The 21,345-nt window shown below is 41.7% G+C and overlaps 1 protein-coding gene across 1 annotated transcript; it reads left to right on the top strand.

The window, feature by feature from the left end:
- Window positions 1–11,207: 11,207 nt before the first annotated feature.
- twist2 (twist family bHLH transcription factor 2) lies at window positions 11,208–14,433 on the top strand. Its single transcript, XM_022741003.1, has 2 exons — window positions 11,208–11,916; window positions 14,201–14,433. The coding sequence occupies exon 1, from the start codon at window positions 11,389–11,391 to the stop codon at window positions 11,881–11,883; it is 495 nt and encodes a 164-aa protein (XP_022596724.1). The 5' UTR covers window positions 11,208–11,388; the 3' UTR covers window positions 11,884–11,916; window positions 14,201–14,433.
- Window positions 14,434–21,345: the final 6,912 nt, after the last annotated feature.

Below are 21,345 nucleotides of genomic sequence, written 5' to 3'. Positions count from 1 at the left end.
GGTATAACATGTGTACAGGTCTTCAGCGTAAGCTTTATTCCCAGTCTTAAACTGCTGCTGTGCCTAATTGCATGATGGATGGAGTGCTGGTGCTAGTCGAGCCAACCATCGAAGTCGCTGTTGAACAGGACAAAAGACACGTGGAATCCCTACGTCTTTTCACAGGCAACCACATGTCCCAACAACTACAACCGGTGTCATCATGGAGCTATAGGAACTCGATAGATAACGAGTGCTAGAAGAAGTATTCCGATGACTTACTTAACTAAAAGTAGCAATTACTGCATTGATTAACAAATGAAATATGTGTTACTTAAGTGAAAGTATCAGCAGTAAAATGAGCTTCAAGTATCAAAAGTAAAACTATTGTTATGCAGAAAGATGGCACTTGTCAGTGTGATATAATTATTATCTACATACATATAGAGTATTACTGGATTATTTTTAGCTATGCATTAATGTGTAAGCAGAATTTTATGTCACAGCTGGTAGAGATGGAGCTGATTACTGTTGGGTTTGGGTTAAGCTGTAACTGTATTAAATCTATAAGTTCATCATAGGTTTTGTATATAACTTGATCTGCATAGAAACTGGGGATTAATGCTGTTAAATAAATGTAGTGAAGTAAAAAGTACAATATTTCCCTTTATATCATATATCAGATTCTATGGCAAAAATAATTGTTGAGACATTTCACTCACATGTCAACCTCACTCGTCAGTCCCTCACAACCTCACAGGGAATCACCAAAGTCACAGGCTTCATCCTGTGTGGGCACTATGTGTGTTTAATAGTCGTTGAGGCCAACATAACCATCCATAAAGCCATGTAATTAGGCTGTAACATAATGTAAACTTCAAATATCGATCAGGTGTATCAGTGGGTAAATGATCAGTTAATCAGCTACCTCAAAATTATTATTCTGTCATTTCAAATGACTGTTAGTGTCATTATCAGTCAATATAACACAACATGCAAAGATGGTGACACCACATGCCATGGCTGAGTTTTTCCAACAGTGTTGTTTCTCATAGCCGGAGCTTTCGTCTCAGCGGTGTGCATGCTGCTCCAGGTGTACCAGTCAGATGTGTAAAACAGGCGAGGGGAGTCAACAACATACCCATTCTTCTTTAGCACATGCAATTTTAGTGCCACTAATGGAGCCCTTAGGAAACAATTCAGTAATGAGAATTCCACTTAGGACATAGTTCATGGGTGATGTATAGCTGATGAATTCCTGGTATGGGAGTTTTGGTCACAGTAAATTAAAAATTACTCAGTTTTCTCGTTTTTTCTGGAGACCAAATTAATGAGATGTAACATTTTCTACTTTTTAATGTCAGTTATGTGGTGGTACATCGTTTCCATCTAAGATAGGAAGAAAAAAGCATCAAAGATGTATTAGTACTCAGCAATGGTGGGGTAGAATTAAATCGAACAGACAGATTCTCGGGGAGAAAACCTGTCCTCTTTGGAAATACTTCAACCAGTTCTATGTTGTCCCCCTGTGTGTATTCAAGGCAGGCACTTTAGTGTTTCACTGCTCTTACAGGTGTCACAGATGTTGCCATGACTCTTCTACATACTGTACACCTGTCTGATGTAAATGCACACCAGAGACCCTGAATTATGTGTGAAAAGGTTTATGTGGCTATGCTGAGGAACACGATTTGATTTAAAAAAGAAAAAAAAAAAAGAAGAAGAAAAAGAAGAATACAACATGGACCATTAAAAGTTCTGTATAAACCATTGGTCTTCTGATAGTGATGATCGCCCAATGGCAAGTGACCTTTGTGACCCTCACTGACCCCTGTGACCTCCCAGTGGTATTGGTTGGCTAAATTGAGGCTTAAATATGATGATTTGTGTAGGAATCAATAGGTTCAGGGGCTGTGCTTTAAAAAGATTTTTATCAGTAACTGTTGTGACAAGGTTTGATATTTGCTGTGTGTTTGATAATTAATATAATAGAAGGATGCACATCTTAAAGATAACTTAATTATTACTGTATCCTAAATTCAAAACTCAAAAACAAGTACAAATAAAGTCAGCAGCAAAATGACACTTTTGTTTTTCTAGGGTACATGTTTAAAGTTTAAGCTATTTGTAAGTTTTTGCTATTGCTACATAGCCAACATTAGCATTAACAGCTATTTACTTACCAGTCTTGCCAAGAGCTTCAGCCAGTGTTGCGTTCACAATACAAAATGTTAAAATTCACCCTCTGAGCATCACAGACTCTATGCTACAGTAACTCGCTATCAGATAGTGATGAGAAGGTCCGACTGGGCCGGGGCTAGCTGGTTAGCATGCTAACTTCAGTAGAAGAAAAAAAGTCATAGAAATAGAAGCAAAACAAGAGGGTTGCTCTCCCCCATCAGAGATGGCTCTTGGCGAGTAAAGGAGTTTTATGAAACTTGAACTTGCAACATCTCTTCTAAAATGGTTTGTAACAAGCTGTTAATGCTAATGTTGGCTATGTAGCAATAGGAAAACTAACAAATAGTTCCTTTAAGTGGATTAGCATCAGACATCTCAGGGATTAAACCAATCACTGAAATAATTACACCGATGAATATTTCATTTTTACATAAATGCAGCTAACCTGAGCTTTATTGACAAAATGTTTCATGTTCTGTTCTCCATGACAACTGAGCAAACTCCATCCATTGATGAAGACCAAGAGGTACAATTGAAAGTTAGTAAGTGGACCTAAAGTTTTTTTTTTTGTTTTTTGTTTTTTGGTCGACTATATGGGCCTAATCATGAATTTATGTATTCATTCAGAAATGTATTTTCAGTGACACTTGACACCACATAATTATCTCAAACTACCACCGTGGGATCTTGACCCATCAAAAACAGCTCTAAATACCATTCAGATGAGATATGATTCAGCCAAGGGGAAAATTTTGGGGGCCAGAATGAGTAAAATCCTTCCAGTCTGTGGACTGCATCATGGCTTTCTTTTTTGAGGTAGTTTATTGATTTAGCATTCGGCAGACTTACACTGACAAACACTGTGAGGCTGTTCTGCCATCAGTCCGCAGGTGTGTTTATCATGTTAGTGTAACTCTGGATCCTGGGCCCTTGCACTTGTAAATATAATTAGTGCATCACATCCTGTTGAAACAATAGGGGTTTGGGCAGAAGAAATCTGAAACAGCTTTGTCAAAAGGTCACACATCTTTTGAATCAAAAAAGCTCAACAAACTTTGATTGTGCCATTTGTTAGATATACAGTGAGTCCAGTGTCACATGCCACCCTGTGGCTAAAAGTTCATACTAAAATGTATCTAAAATGTGGTGTTCTTTGAAATTGCTCACTTTAATGTTTTCTATGTGGCCTGAGTTTCAGCCACATTTGTCTTGGAACAAAAATATCAAGTAATTCAAATACATCACTTGATCCATGAGCTACAAAGCAGTGTCCACTGATGTAGAAAACATTTGTTTGCCATACAAACACTGTGGTATGAAGAAAATATGGCTGCAATTGCTGAGCTTATATCAAGTCAAAGGTGCTGTACAATTTGGAACTGTGACAGGGGAAAAAGGCAAATATACATACCTAAAGCAACAATGTAAAACTCTGAGTCTGTGTGGTCTTTATTTCCTGCACATTTTCAGCATTCAGCTGCTTCTGTAATCCAACCTGTCCCACATGGAATACCTCAACCTTAAATCAAGTTGAGCAGGCCTTACTGCCATAAGGAAGAGAGGTATTATTTAACTGTATTATTTCATTCTCTGTTCCAATATGGCCATGCTTAATCTGCTGCATCGTACAATACTTAAACCGTAATTCAATAATAAGCAATACTGGCAGTATTGATCTCACTGTTTTTTTTTGTTTTTTTTTCTTGGAGCTGACAACCTGTAGTCTTTTCATCTGTTCACATCTAAATACATTGCATATGGACATTTGTTATCATTTGTTACGGCAGCACACATACACAACATGCAGGTGAAGAGCAGCTTTAGAGAAGACAAAAGTTCAAAAGGGCAAACTAAGGAGGCATTTACATGTTTCTTACATAGGTTTTACAGGAGAATATGTGCAAAGAATTCAATGGGTAATAATACATGTTTTTATTGACATCCATAGCATTGGAAATCTATTATTTGCCATGTTGCAATGGAGCTTCAAAGGAGCTATTTATAAGTTTTGCTATTGCTACATAGTCAACATTAGTGTTAACAGCAGTGTACTGCCATTCTACAAGAAACATTATGAGTTCAGCATCAAACTTAATTCCTTTACTCACCAAGAGCTGTCTCCAGTGGTGGAAAGCAACCCTCTTGTTTTGCTTATATTTGTAGCACTTCTTTTCTTAGCATGCTAACCTGCTAAAGTCCAATCCAGGCAACGTGTCTAGTCACAGTCTGCCCTGAATAAGTAGCACTGCTCCGAAGGCATATTATAAACTCTTGTCCATGACTGGGAAACAGCTGTTAATGTTAGCTAATGCTAACTCTGGCTAAGTATCAATAGCAAAACTTACAAATAGCACCTTTAAAAAGCCTCAAAACAAGCTGTACCTTTCAGAACTTAAAGGCATATACAGGATATGTGACTGATGTGACCTCATTCAGTAATAGACTGAAAGCTAATCATGTCATTCATCATGTCATAAACCAATGTGGGGAATCACAAATTGTTGTTCAAAAACAGACTCAACTTTAAATTTGACAACAAACATCCGCCCCTCACAAACAAAAATGCTGACTCCCCAGAAGCCTTGCGCCCAGCTCTCATCACCATAGCGACCAAGTCTGTTGGCACTTTAATAGCTGTGAAACTCTAGTTAAATAGCTCACCTGCTTTTCTCATTACAGCTCCTCTTCACAAGAGCATGCTTTTAGCCTCTGAGCTAATAACTCAGATCAGAGAGTGTGAGAGAAAAATGCGGTGTCGTCTTTACAATGCGTCGCAGGGGCCTGCACTCAAGGGCCCCGAACGGTGGGGGGCCACGCATTTGAAGCCTTCTCGGATGAGCACTGAATCATTCAATAATTTCCTCCTCGAATTAGAACCGCAGCCCTCATGGTGGCCAGAGCACACTGTGTAGAGAGAAATAAGCAGTGTCAGCTTTTCAGGTTCTCTGAGGTGTTAGGACTCCGAGCTAAGAGTGTTGTCACAGTTAAATGTGAAATGAATCTTTTTCATACATCTTAACAATACAGATGAAGGGTAGAAATGAATTATTTTATGAGTTTAGGCCACACAGAGTATATTTATTGTCCTGTAGTTTCAGGATAAACCAACATTTCAGAGCTGAGGATGTCGTTGGTGACACAGGTGACAAAGAGGCAGTGACAGTGGACTGTAAATGCCACTTCTGTGTTGACGTCCGTTGAGCTTCACCCTGCGTGTCCCTAGCCCAATCAGCAGAACAAACAACACTACTGTTTGCCCAACCTTCCTGCACTGCCTCCCCCAAACTGCCTCAGCTCAGTCTAACCTCCCTGTAGCCCAGTCTAGTCGGGCCACCTGGCTAACACATCGCACTGTGAACCTGGGGCCGACCATCATGCTAACCTTGGCACCAGGGTTACAAGTGCAGCACTAATTACGCCACATTATTTGTGCAGGAGGCTGCCCCATCGGCACCCAAGTGCACAGTCCCTCTGTCATTTGTTCAGCAAATTTACTCGGGGCCAATCATAAAGACCCCCCCCCCCCTTTCCCTCCTGTTTGGCCTGGTTAAAGTTCAGATCCTGGAAGTAGTACATGCATAATGAATATAATTGTGTTATAGCCAACATAATTGCTGTGGCAACACTGTTTTTTGTAACTGTCAACTCAATGAAGTGCACTTGAGTTGAGTATGAGTATTGAATTTAAGGTTTGTTGCTTTGTGCTGAGAGCGCTTCTTTAGTGGACAAAACTGACGTGCATCCTCCACAACTTATCCGTTTGTGTATACATACATATGTAGCTCAGGTGCTGGAGGTGGTCGGCCATTAATCATGGGGGTAGATGATTTGAAATAAACTACCCCTGTCTCTGAGTTACACACTGAACCCCAAACTGATCCCATTGTGTTTGTATACAGAGAATTCAGGTAAAACTCTACAATATATAATTTTAAAATATCCTATCTAAGTATTTACATTTTTCAGCTTCATTCAACAATCAATGCACTGGAACTCAGGAACTTTACCTAACAGATACAGCATGTGCCTGACATGGACACAGTACTGTATATCATGATTTCTTTTCTCCATACACACATCTCCCATAGGGTGTAAAGCCTCGGAGAGCTGTACTTCAAAGCTTGGCTTGTTCATTGGACGGCCATAACTCTACAGGGCAGCAGGGCAGAGTCAGGTATTGAGCATACAGGTTTTGGGGGTGGGGGTGCGGGGGTCGGGGGTGAGTGTATTTTGTGCATGTGTGTGCGTGTGTGTGCGTGTGTGTGCGTGTGTGTGTGTTGAAGAGGGGTTATTCTGCCCTATTTCCCCCTCCACCTCCAGATATCAAAGCAAACCTTGACAGTGGGGGTCTCTGGCATCCCAGGCCCATTTCCACACAGGAGACAAAGCATCGAGCAGCGAGTCTGCATCGTATTAAACAAAGCCTAAATGCTTCAAGCTGTTACACACTCCCCAATGAAACCTTTATGAAAGGGCCCCTAATGCGATTTCAGAAACACCTTGTCATCAGCCCTGGGGCAGCAGAATGGAGAAGTGTGGATGTATGAATGAATGGGTTCTTGGCGTTACTGAGAGTTACTGAAGAATGACTCTATGAGTGTAGGTGCATATAGTTTTATAGCCCAGTGTGCACCTCTCACTGATATTGCCTGTTGTTTCGGTCACTGTCAAGGCCTCTGATAAATACAGGTTCTTATTAAAAACACTGCTTGTGACTGATATTGTTTAATGCCAGTCTAAATGAAAGCCTGTGGCTGTGCCACTTGGGACACTACAATAGCTGAGGAAGAACTTGAATAACAACTATTTTTAGCATGAAAGAGAACAATGCTTAAGAAGTTCTGAATGATACCATTCTTCTTTTGAAGTTATGCAATTAATTACTTTTTTATATAAAGGCTGTGATGTTTTTCGTTCGTATCTTTCATTAATTCAACACTAAATTCAGATTCCCATCAAGTCTGACATGCAAGTTCTTAAGAACTGAGTCAGACTGTCAAAACTTACTGGAAAGGAAACAAAAACATATATGGTTTTTTTCCTCAGGGAATCTCCGCACTAAAAACCAGGGTTTCAATTTAGCTGCTTTTTTTTGACAGTGTTAACATGTAAATGCACAATTATTTTCTACATTTCTTTTTCATTAGGTTCAATGCCACCTTTAGCCACTGTGTACACTTACGGAGTATCACCCTAGCACAATTTATTGGATATATCAGAAAATCAATATATTTTTCCTTTTAAAAAAAAAAAATTGTGCTGTTTGTTTCTGTGGCTTTCACAATAACAAATCACAGTTACAGCTTGTTAAATGTGATTTTTTCATTCCTTGTCATGAGGTGTTCTTGGGCCAGTTTACATTAAATGGTTGCTCTAATGGAAATGGTGGGGCTTCAAGTAGCTTTAAAAGGGATAGCACTGCTGCTAATAAAAACTGTATTCTGTGCAATGAGAACCAGCTGGGCCTTTTCTCCGCTGAACATCTTTGGTTCATCTTGAATCACTTTCTGACACACACACACACACACATACAAGTGCATGTATATGAAAAAGCAGTTGTGGATAGGTCTACACTGATGCACACAATAATCAGGTGATAATGTATACTGTACATGTGTTAAAAAAAGCACATACACAAGAAGACACATGCATATGCTCGCACACAGGCCGTGGCTTTAGATCCTCTTGCCAAGATCATTTGGGGTGAGCCCCACAAGTGTTTGGGGTGGGGATGGGTGGGTGGTGGGGTTTGAAGTCAAAGGTAACCGATCCTGGCAGGCACATGGACAGTAAAATTCCACTCATCACAGCTTCTGACAAATCATCTCTTCCATAACTTCCCTCACACGTCCATAACCCTCTCTGTCAGATCAAAGACTTCTGTGAATCATCACGCATCCATACATTTGGCCTCTCCTCTCTGTTTTCTTCTGTATCACTCTTTTTTTATTTTTCCCTCTCGAAACTGTTTTTTGTCTCTCAGCACCTCTCACTCTCACTTCTTGTCTCATGACCGGTCCTTTCTGTTTATGAGGCCAATGTGAAGGCAGAGGGCCATGCATGAGACGAGGGTGTGTTTTTGCCTGATGTGACGGCAGAAAGGATCTGGGCTTATTAAGGCCGTGCCCTCGACCCATGTGGAGCTGGTTTCAAAGGTGTCAGACAAGACAGAGGTACGTCATCTTGCTCTGCTGAATTACGGCCTGAGCTCATCTTTGATCTGGGAGGCAGGTCACCCCCCCCCCCCCCCCCCCCGTCTCTCACTTCTTTTTGCCGACTTTGCCTCTTCTTCTCCTCCATCACCTCTCTCAGGTTCACACAAGAGCCACAGGGACCAAACATTCCTCTCGACTGGACTCGAGCATCAGGTGATACATGAATCATTTACCAACATCCCTGATGGATTAAAGAGTTCTTATAGATATTACTGAATGTATTTCCACATCAACACATTTTCACAGACCTTGCTGAGGTGCACATATATGATAATGAATTAATATCAAATCAGTGAAATTCTCAACAGCTCAAACATGTAATAGACTTTAGACCCAAAACAGAATTAAATGAAAAGAAAAAGAGTAATCCCAGTGTATATTAAATTATTAACCTAACCTTTTCTATAACATTTTTTTTATTTATTCACACACAATATTTTGCAGTGGAATATGATCAGACTTACGTTTCAGTGAGTTTGAGACTGGAGCAAGTTGTCACCCTCATCATTCACTGCTTGCCTTTTTGAATAGGAGCTCGCTTATCGTTGCCCACAGCAAATACAGTGGATGGAAAAGTGCTGGCCAGGGGCCCCCCTCTTCCTCTTTTTCTTCTTGTGAAGTGTGTATATGTGGAGCCCATACCTCACAGACGCTGTGCAGGATCAGCAAGTCTCCCCTGGGTGTGCAGGCCTCCTGCAGCTGAGACAGGGAGCAGAAAGGTCAGAGGTCATAATCAGGCAAAGTGTGTGTCATTGTGTGTCTGTGTGTGTGTGTGTATGTGCTCCTGTGAGTGCATGTTCCCTCTTTCATACAATGCACTTGCAGATATTCGATCCATCCTTGCTTTCATATTTACATGTGTGAAACATTACCTTCTTTATAAAGAGGTTGTATGAAGTAGACCAGCAAAATGTAGCCACACTCTGACCTGTGCTGAGGTACGCCAGGGTCTGAGTTAAGAGCTGTGGCACTGAGTAAAAGTAGCATGACAGTCACCATTACCACTGCAGCCCGAAACACAAAGCAGACCGGGTTTCCTGTAGGCCAGCGGAGATTTCAAGGGAAAACCAGGATGTGTCCCAATACCAAGTGAGCACGCATGGGTTTAAAATATGTTGTGCAACTTTCAGGAGGCACTTGGTTCCACCCCATTTACAGCGAACAGTCTCCCCGGATGTGTAAAACACACATAACATGGGCACATGCACTCAAGATACTGTAGTTTGATTATTTTCAGATACTCATGGTGAACTAAAGGGTACGCAACAGTGTGAATTAGCAAAATTACTTCCTAACAAGAGGCAATTATTCAGTACAATTTGAATAATGAGAGAGTCACGTTAACAGTTGAAGCCTTGTTTCCTTGATAAGTTCAGGAACATCATCCAATATAGTGTTTTTTGAGGATAGAGTAGCCTGCAGTATACAGTTAGATAGTACAAAAAAGGTCAATATATATTCAGTTGTTAATCTTCACTAAAAAATCCCGTTTTAAATTGATTATCTCAATATTTTAAGTGTAATTTTCTTAAAACTAAAACACAATCTAGCAGATAATTCTCCCACTGCTTAGAAAGCTATGAAGTTTTTATTTTATTCAAGAAGAATCTTGGAAGCAAGATAAATGATCTAAGCTCACCGCCAGATTTTTTTCTCCTGTTTCTTTCTTTTTAAATAAAAATAAAATGACTATTATGTACCATGATATGTTTGCAGTTAAAGAACACAGGCTATAGCCAAAAAGAAAAAACCCACAACAATACAGAGCCGCAGAATTCTCGAGAGGTCAGTCAGCTGATTTGGTCAAACTCTGCATTTTGGCAGTGGATAAATTCAGCTGTATAATATGAGCCACCTGTGCGCCGCTCTGTGTAGGGAAAACATGACATGACAGATGAAGAAGTGGACCGCTGACAAAACGCATGGAGAGCGCGTCCGCTGGAGGTATCCGCAGAAACCGGAGAGCTCCTCGGTTAGTTTAAGCCTCCTTCCTGTTTGACTTCCACATTATAGGGACTGTGAGAACGCACAGACTTGATTCGATTAGAGATCAAGCGGATAGATTTCCTCTGCAGCCCGATGAATCTGTGCGTAAATCGCTCTCTCTCTCTCTCTATATATATACTGCAGTGAAAACACAGTATTTACTGTACATGGCTGGTTTGTCTGGATATAAAAGGCCTTACAGAGAGAGAGAGTGGACTGTGACACACAGCCTTAACACTCCAGGACCAAATGGATTTTATACAGCAGTTAACTCGGTAGTTTTATTGACTCGCGAAGCTCGAACTGATGTTTTACTTTAATTCAAAGCCCACAGGCCTCTGAGACCAGATCCTGTTGACTGTTTGGATGAGAGACTCATGTTGTAAAAATATTAGAAGCGTGAGTTCAACTTTTAAAATACATATTAACATTTATCAACAATAATTCAAGATAAATACAAGCATTCCAATAAATGTTCAACATAAAATATCTATTAGGTCCATTTTATAATAATCCAATAATAATGATTTGATTCATTCTGATTCAATGAATGATCTGCGTAAAAAAGAAATTAATATTAAAAAATGTCTGTTTGACCAACCGTGCACAAAAGGAAAAAGAAAGGGAACAGGTCTCCGCTGCTTTTTGACTGTAAATAAGAGCCTTGTTTCAGTCATATCCCGGACACATGAAACCATGACTGCTCCCTCTTGCTTATTAGCGGACCAGGACGCACACTGGCTCCCCCTCCGCCCTCCAAACCCCTCCCCTTCCACCCTCAAAACTATTTAGCATCTGAAACTGGGATAAAGTTTCCAAAAAAATTTAAGGAAAAAACTTCCTGCGAAAGGAGAAGCGTGCCAAACTTCCAGACTGAAACTTTTAAAGCGAGAAAAGCGCAGAGAGTGAGGGGCATCCCGAAGTTATTCTCCTCATCTTTTACGGATATCTATACACTGCTGTAACCACGGCTTCAAAGGTGGACAACGTTTTTTCCTCTCTATCCCTGCATTTCTTCAAGAAAGAAATGGAAGAGGGCTCCAGTTCTCCGGTCTCCCCTGTGGATAGTCTGGTGACCAGCGAGGAGGAGCTGGACAGGCAGCAGAAACGCTTCGCGAGGAAGAGGAGACACAGTAAAAAGTCCAGCGAGGACAGCAGCGGCAGCAGCCCGGGGCCGGTGAAACGAGGGAAAAAACCGAGTCCGAGCAGCACCCAGTCTTACGAGGAGCTGCAGAACCAGCGGGTCCTGGCCAACGTCCGGGAGAGGCAACGGACTCAGTCTCTCAACGAGGCCTTTGCGTCTTTGCGCAAAATTATCCCCACGCTTCCCTCGGACAAACTGAGCAAGATACAGACTCTGAAGCTCGCCTCCAGATACATTGACTTTCTCTGTCAGGTGCTGCAGAGCGACGAGATGGACAGCAAGATGTCCAGCTGCAGCTACGTTGCGCACGAAAGACTCAGTTACGCGTTCTCCGTGTGGAGGATGGAAGGCGCTTGGTCTATGTCAGCATCTCACTAGCACCCAGAGACCTTCACTTACTATGCCAAAGCGGTGGGTACCACAAGACTGAAGCAAAGGAAATCCTATATTATTACAGCAGAAGTAATAGAAAAGATTGGCTTTTATTCTTGGATTGAACGAATAATATCTTCACAAGACAATCACAGATATAAAGAACAAATAATAAACAACGAAGGAACAGTGCGATGCTGCAGACAGACATATGAGGCAGATTATGAATTGTATCCTGTGAATTTTACTCATGCTCTTTTCTGCAGTCATTTATTATAAAAATGAGGGTAGTTGTGCGCTTGTGATGAGGCCACGTGTGCTGGATTTGGAGGGTGTCCTTTAAAGCCTGCTGCCATCTTTTTAATGCAGATAAAATATATTACGAACAGTCAAACGACAGAGCTGTGCATCACAATTTCAACCCATGTGCTCAGAAGCCTGAAGGCCTCAGCTGTTACCGCGCCTGTTATTAATGTGCCAGATTTCACACTGAGGCCTCAGCATCTTGTCAGCGCCCGACTGACTGCATCTGCATCTGGATGCTGGTGCTGCTGCTGCTGCTGCTGCTGCTGCTGCTGCTGCTGCTGCTTTGGGCTCTTCTGGTGACAACTGATCCATCAGATCACTTGTTGACACCTTCAGGATCCCACAAGGATCCAGTTAAATCTGCATGAGTGCAGCTCGGGATGTGGAAAAGGGAACATGGTATTTATTTGGAGAAAGGGATCAGGCGGAGGGAAGTAGGTGAATTAATACAAATAATAGTTTTGGAAAATTTTCACATGCAAGGCCAGATGAAGAATACGCCTCGTCTGTTTCTTGTCTCTTCTATTTTTTGACCAGAAACCCAATGAAATTAGCCAGTTGTGAGTTTTGCAGTTAATCCTAATATTTTAAAAGCACCAAAACGCAGCTGTGGTGCCACCACGGGTAATTTCTATCCACAATAGAGGGCTTTCCTGTGTGCAGACCGCAGGAATGGGCAGCTCGGCTGGACATGAGAAGTTCAAGCCAGTGCAAGACAATAAAAACAGAGGCGCGTATTAACAGGCAGTTTGGATTTGATCACGTTATTTTGCAGATTTGCAGCCTGGCTTGCTCAAGTCCACAAGGATCCATGATCCACTATAGAGAGGTGTCGTTATCACAAAAGAGCTGGCAGCTTGTGTTTTAACTTTTCACAGGCGTAGTCTTGGAAAAACTCAACTCCGCTTTGCAATTTAGCAACAGAGAGAGAAGAAAATGAGAGAAAAGTCAAGCAAGCATGACACTGACCAAATTATAACATCTGGTCTGTCATCGGGAAAATATTTGTCCTCACAGTTTGGGCTTCTTCTGAAAGATCTGACGGATGCAAATCTCAACTCATTCCACCGAGGCCTCAGACATGACGGTTCCAGATCAATTTAAGAAAATAAAGGTCTGGGCTGTTTATTTGGGGCGGTAAAGCAGGTGATACTAAACAACACTTCACAGTTAAAATAACCAGAAGCGGGGTTTGTTTGTTTCTCACGGGCCTGACCTGTAGTTTGCAGACCGCTCAGTCCTGACTGCTCATCAGCATCACTTTGTTGTCTCATATGAACCAGCTCTGCTGCTGTGGGGACAACCAGCAAGCGTCATTATTATAGTGATTTATGTAAGCAAGATAAATTTGAAGGTGGATTTTTTTTTCTCAGTAATCCAGAGAGTTTAATTTACCTCTGGGGGATAACACAGCTCTGGAAAAAAAAAAAGTGTCGTTTAGCCTTTAAGAGTGTTCACGAGCTTCTCTCTCTTTTTCCTCTGAGAGCAAGTGAGCTGCTCTCTAAGAATAAACAGCGTTCGTTTTGTTAAACTGGCAAAAGGCAAACTCGAAATCCACGTGGTGATATTATTCTTAAATATGTGAAAGGCCTTTCAAAATAAACCTTACAAATCGGGACGTCGGTGAACTTCGTGATATATTTCAATAATAACTTTTAACGCTGCTCTGAGGAAATAGATGTTATTGTTGTGGGAATGGGCCAAATGAAAAGCGTGAATTTACTCAGGTGCTTCGAACTAAAGGCCAGAGAGACTGCTGCAGCTGTAGGATCCCACTCAGATACAAAAGGTTCCTGCTTTTCTGCTGCCATATGGTTTTACTCAGCTCGGTGGATAATAATTGATTCATTAATGACTTCCCACACGCTCAGCGAGCCAGTGAATGTTTAAAAAACACACACACATACACACACACATCAGATGTGCCCTCGCCTCACAAACAAGACACACTCTAGAGCATTGCTGTGCACGTGTCCATATGATTAATAATATCTCTGTGTTTTTGTCTCCGTCACAGACTGTTTACTTCTACAAAGTATGAAGACCAAAAGGTATTATTGAAGAACCCATCGACCTCAGAGGCATGGCGGAGAGACGTAATGTGACCCACAACTGTGCGTGTGCGGACGCGGACCCACGGCGCTGTGTTGTGTGTGTGACTGTGTGTTGCTGTTGTTGTGGCAGACTGAGAGCTCTGCCATGTGTGGAGGAGGCCAGAGGTGTCAGAGCCCGGCCTGCATTCCAGCAAAGCCATCCTTAAATCGTTTTTTTTTTTTTTTTTTTTTTTTTAGAAGGAGATATAGGCCTATTTTGTTTTTCAAAGACTTTAAACCAAAGTATAAATATATAAATGCATATTGTACATACCTGTGTAAGTGCGCCTATAGCTTGTAAAGGGACCAATGCAATTTAGAGTCATTCCTGCATGGATTTATTTTCTTTAGCAAGTCTCCAAAAACTCCGTCCAATGTACATTTTTTTTTGTTTTTGCTTATTTATTAAAACACATATTTTTGAACAAAATACGCTTGATCTTTTGATTTTTTTTATTTTAGCTGTAGATTTGAAGCTATAACATAAAACGATGTAGTTCAGCTGAATAAATTCCAGTCGAAGGCATTAAAGTTTCTGCTGAACTTCCATCCAACAAGATTTAAATTAGAGCAACCTAAAACAATACGCCTGCTTATGTGAGGTTTCCCTGATGGCTGCTAGATTAAGAAAGAAAAAAAAAATACTAACACCATTTTTATTTCCCTGCTGGGTGTGAGAAGCTGCCCCCTTTCTCCCCTCTCCGCTTGTTATGGAAAGAAAACGCCGACTTAGAAAAAAAAAGAAAGAAAAAAAAAACGACCATAAAAAATACAGCTTCATTAACAGTGGAGGAAATTCGAGCCAGTTTCAAACTCAGGCTTATAAAATGCTTGTCCGCTTAAATAACGAGTAATCATTTCAAATGGCGATGCCTCTGGGCTCTTTAACGAGCAGGGAGCCCCAACAACTGCAGATAAGGACAATAACTCTCAGCCTGCAGCTTCAAAAAAAAAAAAAAAAAAAAAAAAAAAAAAAAAACGGACCCCAACTAGACGACTGTAGAAATTCCTTTGAATCTCTCCCGCTCACTCTTAAAACATTAAAACTGTTTACATCTCGGTTTCCCAGACGTGGTTAGATGCAATCTAAACACTGAAAGCAGCTCATTGTTAAGCAGGGGTACTAATGTAAATGGTGGCCTGACTCTCTGTGGCTGCTTCAGCTGAACTCAAACCTTCACTTTCAAGTGGAACTTTTGAATAGCTCAATAATTACCAACAAAACAAACATCCCCCTGTCGATTTAACTGCAGTAAATCCACGATATCTTTAATGTCATTTCAGATGGATACAGTCCAGCACGTTATGTTTTTCTCAGGTTGAAAAACTGCATTGCAAAATATGAAGTACTCAGGAGATAACAGATGACAACTCACTACAGATTCCCACTTCAGTGTAGAAACAGCAGAATGTTAGTCAGCCTGTGTGATTGTCTCTGTGTGTGTGTGGTGTGAAGGGGAAACACCTGCAAGCCACAGTGGCTTAATCCTCCTGCTGCTTTGTGAAGATGCCGATGCACCAAACTCACATTATCCACTGATTTATTAGAGTTTACACAGACACTTCATCTGACACAAATGTGTCTGAGTGCAGTTTCTCAGAGGGAGCATGCGGACTGAGTGACTCAGGAGGCCTGCTCCATGTTAAAATGCTCTGTTTTATTTTCCTCAGAGAGAGTCATTTGTGTTGGTGGGTGTTTTCAGTGATGATCACCGGGAGCAAGAAATCACCGGTTTTACTGTTTAACCTGCTCTTCAGGAGAACCACCTACGTTCATGATTTTTAAATGGAGTGATTTATCTGACAGAGTGTGTGGCACTGGGATCCCTGTGACTAATTCTAATTTTGCTGGTTCAGGAATGACACTGCTTTCCCTGTGTGAAGACTGCGCATCAAGCTTCAGTAACTTTACACAGGCTGGATAAATACAGCTGACCTGCAGGGCAGTGAAAACAGGGTCATGTCAATATACACGCGAATAAAAATCACATTTTCTGGATAATCTCAAACAAATATTCCTACTGCCACTTTTATAACAAACATTTCAAGCAGAATCAGATGAAATCCTTTCCGGTAAAATTATAAAAACTTTTCAAATATGGACAAATGCCTCAACGCGCTGTCGCGTTTCGCATGGTGGTCTCGGATCCTGTTGGACAGCCCTTCCTACCTAGGCCGGCCTATCCATAGGAGCCTGTTTGATACCTGCTCATTATCCCGGGCCCTCACAGCTGAGCAGCACAGAATCACCCGGGGCCACTGCTCCAGCGGTGCAAGAGATCCAGATGTTTCCCGTAAAATCAGACGGAAAAAGCTACAAAACTTTAATTTGCAGTAAAAGGGGAATAAAGTAAAGGTTTACACTCTGTGTGCCTGAAACGGTATTCTGCGCTCGTCTGGTTCAATAAAAAAATAAAAAAAATCCCAAGGTTAGCCTTATACCACTTTTTGAGGCTGATGTCGGCGTGACTGAACTTACCCTATGTGTGTGTGTGTGTGTGTGTGTTGGCAAAGCTGGAAGTCAGCTGTGTCGGCTGCCACCATGGCGATACACAAGCGTTAGTCAGACTTCAAATAAGCCTGGAGTATTGATCCTCTGTTTTTCTGTTGTGGAGGATTGAAGGATGAAGTAGGTCAATAATAAGATTTATTGTTATTATTATTATTAAATTAGATTAGAGTTTGGTTTTATTCTGTGTGTTTCAAGCACAAGTTACAGGAAAGAACATGCTTTATGCTCATAGAGGAGAAATTAAATATAAGGTTTAAGGTGAATCCAGTCAAAATAAGTACAAAATATGTATTTTTAAAAGAAGGTATAACTTGCAGTCTTTGTCGGGGCTTTTTGTTCAATTGTTTTAGGTGACTAAAACACTGCAGCTGCAGTCATTCCCTCAGTATTTCCTCCCTAAATCATCATATCTTGGTGCTGAGTCGACTTGAGCCACAAAGATGAAGTGAAATTCTTGTGCTTGCCGAGGTGCTGCACTACTTTATTTGCCTTTTGCAGTGAAGATAGATGAATTTCGCTTTGTCCTTGGTGCGTGCAGATATTTGACATCTAAACACAGAGAGTGACGAATCTCGATGAACCAACAAAACCTGACACAGAGTGGAGCGAGAGCGCGATGCCTCTCAGAGGAACCTGGCAGAGCCTCGGCTGTCAAGGCTGCCTGGATGAAAAGGAATTAGCAGAGGTTCTGGCCTTTTTCTTCAGCTCGTATCCGCCTTTCCTTCATTCCATCATTTAATCAGAGTCCCTAAGACTTTGATCCTGCACAGAAGGGCCCCGCCACATTTTCATCAGGCCTCAGGCTGGTGATTTCTTTTTTTTTTTTTTTTTCCCTTCTTTATTCCTCTGGAGAGGGTGGGCGGACAAAATTATATACATTCACACTAGCTGTAGTCTTTTGCTGATGGAGGAAAGAGCAATGTGTAACTGATTTGGAGATTTAAATAAATAACTTCCAGTCACAAACTGTCTTCACTCAGTCCGTCTAGATTCCCCTCAGGATACGGGTTCACAGCCTCAAAAACCTCTGGATGTAAAACCAAAGAGAGGCTTTACATGTTATGAAAACAACATGACGTTGACTCTGCTGAACTCTGAGAGTCCCTCGAACTGGGCATCAGGAGAACTTATCATCCCGGCACCTGTTAAAGTATCTATCAGTGAACTGCTTGACCCTGCTCTGCTGATGGCGCTGGAGTCACTGACCCTGTGAAGAGAGAAATTCCAAATGCATGGGGGCAAGATATGATAGCACCACGCTGATGCGTCAACATCTGCATCCAGAGCCTGATCTCTCCTCCATCCTTTGAAGCTCATTATTTATTAGATGACTGAAAGCCTCTGTAGATGGCATCCTCTCACCTCCAAACTCTCACTCTTTACCACGTGGCTCCTCTGGGGCTTCTCGAGGACTCTGGAAGCTGGGGGAGTGTAACTGGACGGGAAGATTTAGTTATAAAAGCAGTCCTGCTGGGACTATGGGGAGTGAGATACTCACTTTTTCCCTCTTAAATGATGCAGATAACATGTCTGTGCTGCACGTCTGTGAAAACACCTTCCCTTTCTGATTTGTGACTTTATATCTGACGCTGTCGGGGATCACCGTCACTGTAAAATAAAACAAAAAACATGGAGGTCTATCACTTAAGACTCCTGGCATGCCGAGAGAGCAAGGCTGTGGAATAAATTCATGTTTGTGCAGATGCTTTGGTTCAAATCCTCTGTGGTGTATGATGGGTAATTTAGGTGTCCACCATGACAGAAAGTCCCAAACAAAGGCTTACAAAGAAATACAATCTGTAAATAAAGTACCATTAGACCTGGGATGTGAGCACTGCCTGTAGCTGGGCAGCTTTTGGTAGAATATGTATGGGAATGTGTCTGTGCTGCATGACTCTCTACTTGTGTTTGTGTGTGTAACTCGTCTCTTGGCACGGAGCCTCTGAGCACATCTTCTCTCCTGGCGTTGTGCATAGTCCATCTGGTCTCATCTTACACACACACATACACAAAAGTGCAGACCAACTTTATATAAACTGCTCCGTTCCATTTCTGAATAAATCATCCTTCACCAGCCTCTCTGTGTTTCTCCACTGGCATATCTGGTGCTATTACAAGATGGCTATAGACTGCAGCGAGGTTCACACTAATCATCGCATTTCAGCGGCCACAAAGTAAGAAAGAATCTAACTATAGTGTCGGTGATGTTCGCCAAACAATGATTACAGCTCTTCTAACCAGGTCAGATGAGGGACAGCTACAACATGTCATCTCAACAGGGAAACATTTTCGAGGCATTCGCTGTTTACTGCATCCACAAACAAACAATATCCATTAACAGTAATCTCGGCTCATTAATCTTTCAGATGCATGTTGAATTTATCTGTGCCAGACATTCAGGAAGTCAGGTCAGACGTTTCAGAATCACTGCTTTGGTCTTATCTTGGCTCTGCAACGCTGGTAAAGCACAGTTTCATGATTAAAAAAAAAAAGGGCAGGCTTTATAATTAGCCTTCAGCACAGTCATGAGAAAACCATGAAGCAGCAGTTTAAGGTGGCACCTAGACCTCCAGAGACATGTCCTTCTCCATTCGCAGTAACAGTCCCAGCATCCTCCTCACCTTCAGCTGTGAAACTCGATTCATCTGCAGGTTTGGGGAGGAAGTTTTCTGTTACTTCTTTTCACTGTTTGAAAGAAAAAGATTGCAAATTGAAAATAGAAAAAAAGGAAAAAAGAAAACACGCTCAAAGATTGTTCCTCATGGTATAACAAGGTACCACTGAGGCTCGCACAGAGGCCTTGTATTATTCAAACAAAATCTACAGTACATAGAGTATTTCAAGCTGTTTGATGAAACCCCCTGGTGGTAAGGGCTCAAAACGAGCAAAATCCAAACAGCAAACAACTACAGGGCAGTCACGCCAAACTCAACCATGCAACCTCATATTTCATCCAAAAACACTCAAACCCTGAGGGAGCACATGTTGGAAAGTAGCAAACAAAAAAGTTTATGCTTTCAAAAACAAGAAAAAGAAAAGAAAAGCAGCTGCTGATCAAAGTTTGATCTCTTTTAGCTGAACATTTCCAGCTCAAGGCCTGCTTACTAGCTTTTTTTTCCCCAGGCATTTCGACCGTATGACATGGTCTTCATCAGAGCAAATTCATCTCTATGAAAACTGAGCAAACTATGTGCAGATGTGATGCATCTATCGATACACATAGTGGGATGTGAAAAGCTCCAGTAAAATTAGTAAGTGGACCTTTAAAAGTAAAATACAAATGCATATATAAATACAAGAATAAGCAGATGTATGAATTTTTGAAATTTTCTATAAACAGAAGATATTATGTTCACTTTGGGTCATGTTGGTGATGTGTCTACTTATCATTTGTGTTTTACCATAAAGGACATATTGTAACATAATGGGGGTATTTAGTGGCAGTTATGTAAGTGGCGTGAATGAATAAATCGAGGCTTGGTGTTTTGGTTCATCGTGTATCTTTAAAATAAAGCCGTCATGGGGAGCTGAACTTTGTCCTGCTGCTTGTACTCTTCACACCCGAGCTGACAGTCTCAGTGTTGTGTTTGCAACAGCTCCTCGTAACCTCGTGTGTCCTTGTCCTTTTGATCTCAGTACATGCTCAACACCAGACTTAACACATACAGTAGTAAGACAAGCAAACGCTGCACAGCTTTTCAAATACACTATGGATCAGAAGTCCCAACCGGACTGGCGGAACATCCAATGGAAAGAACAGCAAACGTCCGCAGACTGTCTCGCGTACGTTTCCAGTGATTCAAACTCCTCGCTTGGAATAAAATTAATTGAGGGAAACTGAGGATTGAAAACTGAATTTGTCAGCAACAAACTGACTTGCCAAAGTGTTTCCTAGTTCGCTCTTCAATACTGATGCCCAACGCACGTTTGTTGTGTGTGTTGTTGAGTCAAAACTGATGCTAATGACTCTAATCTGTAATTAGTTTTACATGTCATCCCAGCAGCTGGCCAAGGCCTCATCGCCCATTTCGAGTCAGTCCAAACTATAATTAAAAAAGTGCGGTGATGAGCACAGCTGGGAGGATGAGACCTTTTTTTTTTTATTTTTCTTTACGCGTATGGGTGAGTAATGACAGAGCGAACTGACAACAACTGACACAGCATGAAGACGAGCTGCCGCAGACCAGAAAGTCACTGCGGAGAAACGTAGAGGAAATCCCTCGGTGACATTACAGCCCTTTGTTGTGGAGAGGAGGCGGCCATGTTGATGGCCTTCGGGAAGGGTGAGAGTTCAACTCAGAGGGCTCCACCTTTTCGCCGACCTGACCTTACTGAGGGGTCACAGGGGTCGTGTGTTGCTACATAGCAGAGATGACGAACGTATCGACGCCTACGGTGAGCTAAAGGTGAGACGGGCAGTCTGCGTGTCAGGAGCGCGGTCGTTAAAGCATTTCCACCCACTGAAGAACCATAAAGAGAAACACATTCCCATCTTTAACATCATCCTTTTTACTTCTGGGAACCTTCAGAGCTCAGCATCTGCATGATGGTAAATAT

The sequence above is a fragment of the Seriola dumerili genome, unplaced genomic scaffold (assembly GCF_002260705.1).
Source record: "Seriola dumerili isolate Sdu_G_001 unplaced genomic scaffold, Sdu_1.0 BDQW01000052.1, whole genome shotgun sequence".
Classification (NCBI taxonomy): domain Eukaryota; kingdom Metazoa; phylum Chordata; class Actinopteri; order Carangiformes; family Carangidae; genus Seriola; species Seriola dumerili.
Note: the sequence above shows the minus strand (reverse complement) of the source record. Positions and strands in the feature narration are given on the sequence as shown.